This window comes from Callospermophilus lateralis, chromosome 7 (assembly GCF_048772815.1).
Source record: "Callospermophilus lateralis isolate mCalLat2 chromosome 7, mCalLat2.hap1, whole genome shotgun sequence".
In the NCBI taxonomy this organism is placed as follows: Eukaryota; Metazoa; Chordata; class Mammalia; order Rodentia; family Sciuridae; genus Callospermophilus; species Callospermophilus lateralis.
Window position 1 is genome coordinate 95,116,285 of NC_135311.1, and position 10,909 is coordinate 95,127,193.

The 10,909-nt window shown below is 40.2% G+C and overlaps 1 protein-coding gene across 1 annotated transcript; it reads right to left on the minus strand.

Moving 5' to 3' along the window:
• Window positions 1–1,510: 1,510 nt before the first annotated feature.
• LOC143404456 (LINE-1 type transposase domain-containing protein 1) lies at window positions 1,511–5,173 on the minus strand. Its single transcript, XM_076862581.2, has 3 exons — window positions 4,181–5,173; window positions 2,541–2,806; window positions 1,511–2,417 (listed from the first exon to the last, which is right to left on the minus strand). Exons 1-3 carry the CDS (start codon window positions 5,171–5,173, stop codon window positions 1,511–1,513), a joined length of 2,166 nt encoding a protein of 721 aa, XP_076718696.2.
• Between the last annotated feature and the right edge of the window lie 5,736 nt (window positions 5,174–10,909).

A 10,909-nucleotide genomic window follows, 5' to 3' on the forward strand; every position in this document is an offset into this window, starting at 1 on the left:
CTTAAGGACAATTAATCTAGTATGACCTCATCTCAATTAACTGAATCACACCACCTTTCAATGTCTCCTTGAGATTCCAAGGGACTTAGAGTTGGGAGGAGGGATACTATTTTATCTATAACCACCCACCTTCAGCTTTCACAGAGGGTGACTAGAGATGTGTGAAGGGTGGCTTTGTCAGTATTTTATCACCTCCCACAGCCTGTAGGTCCCCAAGCCATACTCTGAGGCAGGAGGCTCATAAACTGAGGCCAGTTTCAGCAACTTAAATAATCCAGCCCCCATTTTGAGACCCTGGACTTACTACTTATGTGGCAAAAGGGACTTTGCAAACTTGACCAAATTATCTTTTGGAAATGAGAAGATGATCCTGGATCATCTGCATAGGTTCTAAATGCAATTGCAAGTTCCTGCCTCTGGGAAGAATAGCCTTGAGGTGACAAGGGCAAACAGCAGTAACTTGGCACCTGACCAAAAGCCAAGGGATGCCAGCAGCCACCTGAAGCTGGAAGAGTAAGAACACATTCTCCCTGAAGCCTATAATAGTGATTTCAGTCACATGATAGTGATGCTGCACTTCTGGCCCTCAAACCTGAGAGTCAATTTCTATTTTCAATTTTATTAATTTCTTATAGTGGCCGTAGAAACATAATCATCTAGTTAACAATGTCACACTCGATATTGAAGATGTTACTATGAGAAGCAGGCTGCGTAGTATGCAGGACATTTGTTTTTTAAAACTTCCCATAAGAAGTTTTTTTAAAAATGTGTGGGAATTCTGTAAAGCTGTCAAGGCAAAGTGGAAAGATAATGGGGCAACTCTGACTAAGGGGCCCATCTTCCCAACTGTTTAGCAGGACCAAATGTCTTAACCCTCTGTGGTTTCTCAATTTCTAAGATCTGCATCAGGAGTGGGGCTGCAGCTTCAATGGTAGAGGGATTTTCTCGCATGGGCAAGATCCTGGCTTCAACCATTAGTACTGCAAACAACAAAAGCAAAAACTACTGAAAACACAAGGAATAGAGTTGATCTGTATGGAGTTAAGCAGTAAAATTCAAAAACTATTCAACTACATACAGTAAGGACAAAGTACATTGGAAAAGGTAAAACTTTTAATAGCAAATTGAGTATATTCAAATGGAAAAAGCAGATTCACTACAGAATGATAAAATTATGAAATATTCTTCCCCAAACATTCAGCATTTGCAATTCTTCTTTCTAATACACCCTGCCACCTTTCTCCTATACATTTCTATTACTTTCCCTGTCTGTTGCATAGACAAATTCCTTCCTCCCCCGCCCCTCAGTAATACAGATACTTCCCTGGGCAAGCTACAATGACTATCATTAAATTTTTAAAATATGCCCTTTAACCTTCCTAACATCTGGGTAAGACCACTCCCTTCCCCTCATCCCCAGTTAGCTCCCCCTCTTCTGGACAGACATGATGTTGTATTCGTCAACTTTCTAGATCTATGTTGGGGTGAGGAGAGTGTAAGTTGCAGCTACCTATGTTGTTTTCTCCAATAATTCTTTCAAAGTGGGTACACAAGAAATAAACTTCCTAAATTCTTCCGTATCAAAAAATATCTTTGTTTGACCCTGGAAATCAAATGCCAATTTGGCTGGATACAGGATTCTAGGGCGAAAGCCTTTCTCCTGAAGCACTTTTATAACGTTGCTCCACTGACTTCTTGCATCCAGGGTGCCCAGTGATAAGTCGGCTGTCAGTCGGATTCTTGTGCCTCTGTAGGTGATTTCTTTTTTCTCTCTAGAAGCCTTTAGGATTTTCTCTTTATCACTACAATTCAAAAACTTCACTAAGATGTGCCTAGGAGTGAGTCTGTTTTTGTCAATCACGCTGGGGATCCGGTGTGCCCTCACTATCCCCAAACTAGAATCCCAAAGCTCTGGAAAATTTTCTTCAATTACTTCCTGCAGTATGTCCTCTGCTTCATTCTCTTCACTCTCTTTTTCTGGGATTCCAATCAAACGGATGTTGGCACTTCTGAATCGATCCTCCCTCTCCCTTAGAGTTTCTTTATTAATTATCTGCTTGGCCATTTGTATAGTATTCTTAGACAATTTTTTCACCTCATCATCTAGATTGCAAAGTCTTTCTTCAAGGATGTCTATTCTACTCCTCAGATCATCTATTGAATTCTTAGTTCCCAGGATATCTGGAAGGCATTTTTTCATTTTTCCAATCTCTTCTCCCATCTCTCTGAGGATACCGATCACAGTTGTTCTATAGTTTGTTTCCGTTTCCTGGATTAGGTCTGCCTCTTTGGATGTTTGTGTTTGAAGAGTCTTCCCCATAAAAAACCCTCCTACTTCCTCTTTCTCCTCATTCACAGGATTCCATACCTTACTGAACACCATAATCTCTTCATCAGCTCCCATCTTTCCCATCACACTTGTTGCAGGAACAAGGCGACAGGTTGAGTCCCATTTCTCACATAATATTGAGTCATCTTCGCCCTCCTCCTCCTCCCACCACTCCTCCTCATCCTCCCACAACTCCTCCTCCTCTTCCCACCATTTCTCCTCCTCTTCCATGGCACAGGCCCCTTCTTCCTCTTCTGCCCTCACATAAGAGAGGTCATCCTCTTCAGTCTCTGAGTCTTCTCCTGTCACCTCAAAGGTAGGGATTCCTTTATCCTTCCACTTGGAAAACTCTTCCTCCCTAGTCTGTAAGTTCTTCACTTCTAGCCTAGTGACTTTTACCTCTTTGGTGAATAAGGAATGCAAGCCATCACTTGCTGTTCCTCCAGCTTCATGTTTTGAATTTACTAGAGCTTTATCCTGAAAGTCAAAAGAAAAGTTTTATAAAATGTATGTCTCTTACAGAATTAAAATTTTCTCTTCACTCTCTAAATTCACTATGACTACCACTTTGAAAATGAACAAGTACTGGGAGAACTGCTTCAATATTTCTTCTTATTATTCTTATTCTTTTTTTTTTTTGGTGCTGAGGATCAAACCCAGGGCCTTGTAGTAATTACATGTTTGTGAAGGCTTAGTTCCCAAGCAAGGCAAGTTTCTCTATGATTATTCCAACATTCATACATTCTTTAGTAGTACTGGCAACAAATTTTCATGATGTCTTTATGTATACCTTCGACCTTCTACATCCCTATCCCTTGATGATTTGTATATAAAGGACACTAATTGACAATTTATTTTCATCACTTGTCTGTTATTGTAATAAGATCTTGTAACCATAGTCATAACAACTCAGGAGACTGACACAGGAGGATGTGAGTTCAAAGCCAGCATCAGCAAAAGCTGAGGCCTAAGCAACTCATGGAGAATCTGCCTCTAAAGAAAATACAAAAAGGGCTGGGAGGGCTCGGGCTAGGGCTCAGAGGAAGAGCACTCACCTAGCATGCATGAGGCACTGGGTACAATCCTCAGCATCACATAAAAACAAAATAATATTTCCACCTAAATCTAAAAAAATACAAATATTAAAAAATAAAAGGGCTGGGGATGTGGCTCAGTTGTGGAGCACTTGTCTAGCAAGTGTGAGGCACTGGGTTTGAGCCTCAGCACCACATAAAAAAAAAAATTAAAAACTTAAAAAAACAAACAAAAAAAAATGGTGGGGGCTGGGGATGTGGCTCAAGCAGTACTGTGCTCACCTGCATGCGTGAGGCGCTGAGTTAGAGCCTCAGCACCATATAAAAATTTAAAAAAAAATAAAATAAAGATGTTGTGTCCACTGAAAACTAAATATATATATATATATATATATATATATATATATATATATATATATTTTTTTTTTTTTTTTTAAATCCCTCTCTCTCTAAAAAAAAAAAAAAAAAAAAAAAAAAAAAAAATTGTGGGATATAACTCGGTGGTAAAGTACTCCTGGGCTCAATTCTCAGCACTCCAAATAAGTAAATGTAAATAAAATTTGTAAAGAAAATGACTAAGTCATTATTTTTAATGTCATGCTTTCTTTAATGGAATTGTCTCATAAAAACTGATTTTCCAGGCTGGGGAATATAGCTCAGTTGGTAGAGTGCTTACCTCGTCTGTGCAAGGCCCTGGGTTCAGAGCCCAGCACCACAAAAACAAAACAAAAAAACCCACAACACTGATTTTCTCCAGAATGACTGCACCAACTACTACTTCCGCTTTGCACATAACTTGACATATTAATATACTTACCCCTTTTATGGGGATCCCAGATCCTCCTCCTTGATTTGGTTTTTCCTTCTGTTGGAGCACAGGGTTCAGTAATTCTCCTATGACTGGTTTTTGGCTGATAAATTGTCGTAAGCTTTGCAGGTCTGAAAATGTCTTCATCTCATCATCACATTTAAATGCTAATTTGACCTCACACTGAAACTCAGGGCCAAAGCCATTTTCTCTCAAAATGTTGAAGATGTCGCCCCACTGCTTACTGACTTCCAAGGTGGCTGATGCCAGAGGGTCTGCAGCCAGGGTGAGCATGGCTCCTTCCTCCATCAGAGTTTCTTCTTTTGATGCTTTGATGGTCTTCTCTTTGTTACTGAGGTTCTGCAGGTTTTCTTCTTCCATTGCTTTTAATGCTCCACCCTCCCTATGCTTTGGCTTCTCTTTGTCGGGCAGTTGTATGTGGTGACTGCCATTTCTACATGTGTCATCATTCATATCTGAGGCTTCTGCCATCCCTCCAATGGCTTGGTAACTTTGGGGCTCATTCTGGGATAATTTCTTCCCTTGACTGCTAGTGGACATCTTGGCTTTGTCCCATTTACAACTCGGCTCATATATTTCCCCCTTTTTAAAAGTTAAGTTTTCAGTACACTCAGCGAATTTAGAATTTTTTTCTTTTTGTTTCCCAAACTCTGTTTTTTGTGAAGCTAAATCTTTCGCTTCCTGCCACTCTTCCCTGCTGCCATCATGCTCTGTATCTTTTGTTTCAGATATCTTACTTTTTACCAGCATTTCCTTTAGTTCTTTTCTCAGGGTTTCCCTCATCTCAAAAAACATCAGGTCCTGCATTTGCAACAAGACATTAAATTTCTCCACAATAGTTGTTGATAAATGATTTTTGTACTTGAAATCTAACATCCGAGGTATGTCCTCATCAGTACCTCTTAGCTGATTTCTTTTGACACAGGTGGATTTTTCCTGTTCCTTTGCAAGTCTAGACATTTTTGACTGTACAGGCGACATTATGTCTATGTTGTCCAGATCGTATTGTTTTCCCTTTTGAAGAGTAATGTTGGTTCTTGCACACTGGCTAGGCTCCAGGAATCTAGATTCCTCAAAAAACTCTCATCTGAAATATAAAGAAATGTGTTAGGAGTCTGTAAACAAGTCAAGATGGCGCCTGGCATTTTGCAGAGGGAGTGGTTTGTGAAGTAACGCCAGCAAGCCATTAAGTGTGGAGACTCCTTATTGGTTGACTGCTGTATCTAGTTTATGTTAATTAGATAAGCTGTGTGGAAGGTATATATATATCCCTCAGGTCCTACAATAAACGGCTCCCACTCCTGTTGTATCAATCTACACAAGTTGCTAGTCACTCCCCAGTTATTTTGTTGCCAGCCGGCCTATGGCAGAAATGAAAAATTATTTACCAATGAATTTCGCTGAGAAACTCAGTAATATGAATTAGATGAAGTATGTGTACTCCATAAAAATTAGAAGAGGACGACTAATGAGATGGACATATGAACACTAAAATGAGGAAAATCAGTATTCACAATTTGTGTATGATCATTAAAACCCATTTACACTTTGGGTGTGGTACCATATACTATAATTTCAGTTACTCAGGAAGCTGGGGAACTTGAAGCTCCTCAGGAACTTGAAGATCACAAGTTTAAGGTCAGCCTGAGCCATTTCACAAGATCCTGTCCCAAAAAAATAGAGAGAGAGAGTGTGTAGGGGATGTAGCTCAGTGGCACCATACATGTGTAGCATATGCAAGGCCCTGGGTTCATTCCCCAGCACAGGAAGAAAAACAGATGAGCCTGACAGCTGATAACTAAAAATAATGGAACTAGTTGATTTCCCATAGTATTAATTTTTCAGTTTACATTCTACATAAGGAGCATCAAACAAATTAACTAAAACAAACATTTTTAACAATGTACCATACCAACCTGAGTGTAATCTTGCACAAAACCAAGAAAGAGAAGTCTTTTTAATTACAGAGATTTATAACATTAGGACCATTCCTCAAAAATCAACTGACAAACTGTATGTGGTGGTGTCAACCTCAAATCTCAGTTACTTAGGAAGCTGAGGCAAGAGGCTCATAACATCATAGCCATTATAAAGGGATAGGGGGTTGGGGTTGTGGCTCAGAGGTAGAGCACTAGATTAGCATGCCTCAGGCACTGATTTCCATCCTCAGCACCTCATTAAAATAAAGGTATTGTGTCCACCTACCACTAAAAAATAAATGTCAAAAAGAAAAAAGGATAGCGATATGGCTTAGTGGTTCAATGCCCCTGGGTTCACTCCCAGCATCAGTGAAAAATATTATTTTTTTCAGAGTACAAATATTAATATATTAATGCAGAAGTAAACCACACCCCTCTTCCTACCTCCTGCAGGACATATCTTTGCTTAAGGAGCCTCAGTTAGGTTGTGTATATGTGCGTGTGTGTATATGTGTGTGTGTGTGTGTGTATATATATATATATATATATATATATATATATATATATATATATATATATAGTTGTGGATAGAACTTTATTTGTTTATATATGGTGCTCAGAATCAAACCCAGTGCCTCACATATGCTAGGCAACCACTCCACAACTGAGCTATACCTCCAGCCCACCTTTTTGGTTTTAACCATTGTATACATCAAACAAATTAACTAAAACAAACATTTTTAACAATGTACCATACCAAGTGCCTGACCTGAGCAAGAAGCCACTCCATTCCGGAATCAGGAGCTAACAGACACAAGGGAGGAAAAGCACAGTACAACAGCTGGCTCCACTGACAGCAGACATGTGTCCCACCCTCTTCCTCTCTGTGGCCTGGTGGGTACTCAGGTCTTATCAGTCCAGTTCACCACTGCCAACAATCCCCAAGCTGTTTAAGAATCATGTCCTGGGCTGGGGAAATAGCTCAATTGGTAGAGTGCTTGCCTAGTATGCACACTGCCCTGGTTCAATCCATTGCCTCGCAGGGATTCAGTGGTTTATGGAATGGAGAATAGAGTTAATTATCAAAAGTGGTAGAAATTAACTAGGTATGTAGCCCTTCATGCCTGTGACCCCAGCTGCTAGGGAAGCTGAGGTGGGATGAATATTTGTGCCCACCGGTTCCAGACAAACCTGGGCAACAGAGACCTCCTATCTCAAAACAAATAGCTGGGTGCCATGGCACACCCCTATAATCCTAGCTATGTGGGAGGCTGAGGCAAGAGGATCAGAAGTCTGAGGCCAGTCTGGGAAATTTAGCAAGACCCTGCCTCAAAATAAAACAAAAAGGCCAGGGAAATTGGGCATGGTGCACATGCCTGTATGTTTTCCCTCAGGTAGAAGCTAGAGAGAAAGAAAGAAGAATTAAAAAATCTCACTAAATTAGAAGGCAGGCCATCAATAGAGGAAGGGAATCAGGAGGAGAAGAGGGAGGCATGAGTAAGTACCAGGGAGCAAAACTGACCAAATTATGCCATGGCCATGTGCATATATGTCACAATAAACCCCACTTTCCTATAAATTATCATAAACTAATTAGTAATAGAAGAAATAAGCAAGAGCATAAAGAAGGGAGGATAGGGAAGGTACTGGGGGATGAGATTAATCACAATGTTCTTGCATATACAAATATGGAATGATGCATCGCACTACTATGTATAATCATCATGTCCCAGTAAATATAGTTACATAAGAGCCATCAATTCTACTTCTGTGTATATGCCTCAAAGAAAACCAGGGACTCATATGGGTATTTGTACAGTCATGTTTGTTGGACCATAATTTTTTTGCGGGGAGGGGGGAAAATTGAACCCAGGAGTGCTCTACCACTGACCTACATCACAAGCTCTTTTAAATTTTCATTTCATTTTATTTTTTTGCAATGGATGGGAGGTGGATACAAGGGTTTTTTTAGATTTCTTATAACCTAAGTTGGTAAGGCTGGCCTCAAACTTGGAATCCTACTGCCTCAGCCTTCTGAGTTGCTGGTATTACAAGTATGTTCCACTATTCCTGGCTCCCAGTCCACAGCATAACATCATTATTTGCAGCAGACAGAGGTAAATAACCTAAATACCTAACCATGAGTGAATAGGTGAATAAGGCTCGGCATATACATGCTGTAGAACATCACCTGGCCTTAAAGGAAATTCAAACACAGAATACAACAGAGAAACCTGAATAGAAGCTAAGTAGGCCCAAACTAGAAATAGTCCCTTTGAGCTAGGCTCCCATAGTAGTCAAATTCATAGACACACAGGTGAGTGCTAGGAGCTGGGGGACAAGGGAATGTGGAGTTGTCGGACAAACCTAAAACAGACAAACTGGTTGCAAAACAAATCACTTTCTTAATGAAATAAACTAAGGACAAGCCAGCACCAGGAGGGGTGCACAAATGAGGAAGCAGCCACAACAACCCACAACACAGACCCTTGTACAGGACTTGAAAACTCACACCCAGGCAAGAGAGAGGCTTTCTCTAGCTCACAATAACAGAACTCGCTATATGCAACGTGTGTGCCTTATTTGGATATTAATTGGAATAGACCAATTTTTTGTGGGTGTCCCTTACTTTTTAAAAATTGTCTTCATTTTGATAAACTCCCAGGCTTAAAAAACTTATCAAAAAATCTGTTGAAAAAGAACAACAGTTTTTACATGTGGCTTGTGACAGCCATATACATTTGTGGACTTATCAGAATGTTCCAAATGTATTGTAATATTTGTTTATTCTTCAGAATAGAAAAATTATTAAGCAGCAGAGATTTTGGATGGACCGAGTATTAACTGATATCAAGGAATATTAATTTCACTAGCTGGAGAATAGAATTGTTTAGGAATATGTAACTCAATGACAGAGTGCTTAGCTAGCACTTGTGAGGCACTGGGTTCTTCCTCAGCACCACATAAAAATAAAAAGCATTGTGTCCATCTACAACAACAACAAAAGAATGTCTTGTAGGGCCTAGTGGCATGCACCTACTACCTCAGAGTCACCAGGGTATAGCAGGCTCCCAAGTTAAAGGTCAGACTCAGTAATTTAGTGATTAAGTACTCCTAGGTTCAATCCCCAGTACTCAAACCCAGAAACAAAGGTTTTGAATACTGAGGGTGTTGTGACTAGAATACAATGACCTCTGATAAAACAAAGCTTAATCCAATGACAGTTTGTACACATCATGTAATTCTATAAAATATCTGGCACACCAATTATATACCTAAAACTTGCACATTATTTTCTGCATATGTAGTTTGAGCATTCCATAATCAAAATCCTAAATCTGAGATGCTCCCAAATGCAGAGGTTATTGAGCACCAACCGGAAGCCAGTGAAAACCTTCATATCATTACATTTTGTATCTCATTTTATACACACATACACACACATGATTTATTCTGAAATCTGAATAAAAAAAAAACCAAAACTGAAACACTTCTGCTCCCCTCCAAATTTAAGATAAATAATATGAAATCTGTGTGTACATATACATAGATTTATACACAAACAGATGACTATGCCAGAGGGACATGCCTGTAATCCCAGCTGAAGCTGAGGCAGGAGGGCTGAAGGTTCAAGGCCAGCCTCAGTAACTCAGGGAGACCCTCAGCAACTCAGAGAGACCTGTTCTCAAAAGAAAAAAAGGGCTGGGGATGTAGATTGGTGGTAAAAGTCACCTGGGTTCAATCCCAAGCTTAAAAAAAAAAAAAAAAAAAAAAGTGGCAGAAAAAATACATACTGTAGTCATGTTCTTTGTAAGCATATACACAAAAGCCACAGAGCGTAAATATGAAAAGATGCTCAATTTTATTATTCGGGGAATGCAAACCAAAAGTTTCCTGGAGCTGCGTATAGGGCCCCTGGCTGTCATTCTGGGGATTCAGGAATTCAAAGCCAGACTCAGAACTTACCCAGGCTGTCTCAGAGTAAAAAATACAAAGTGGTAGGGATGTGGTTCAGTGCTTAAGCACCTCTGGGTTTGGGTTCAATCTCTGGTACCAAAAAATAAGTTTCCTGGAGCCAGGGCTCAGTGGTAGAGAACTTGCCTAGCATGTCCAAGGCCCTGGGTTCAATCCCCTAAACTTACTCCCCCAAATGACACAGAAAAACCCACATCCCTGTATTTGAAAGCCCCTGCAGCCAGTACTGGGGCAAAAGCCTGCCCTTGCTGCATTTAAAGGGACCCCAGGAATTGTTAGATCTTAGGGTAATTAACCTCACAGAGGCCCTGTCACCCAACACTCACTTCTTAGGGTAATGTGTCCTGCAAAAGCCACAAGTACCATGAGAGAAAAAACTGGAAATCACCCACATACCCACTGCTGACTTGGAACAAAGGCACCAAAATGCCCAAACTTGGAAGAGTGCACAGCAAGAAGCAGAGATCTGTAGAGACTAAAAGGTTTTCAACCACCTGGTCTCAGAATCAGAACAAAACCCCAACTAGCAAGAAAGGAGAAAATCATAAGAAACATATGAAGTCATTTAAAAATGTCAAAGGCCCCTGACCCAAGGAAGGAGACCCATTAACTAGAACTGAAGTTGGCACCCTACCTTATTCTCTAACCCTGCACCCCATCAGTAATAGCCCACCAAACTGAGTGACTACTGAGGCCAGAACTAAAGGAATTTCATTAAATTGTCAGGGGAAAAAAAAAAGGAGGGGCCCATTTTGAAGTCTTTTACCTTAATGACAAGCAAATAGCTGATAAACATATGAAAAGAGGGAGGCCACAAGCCAAG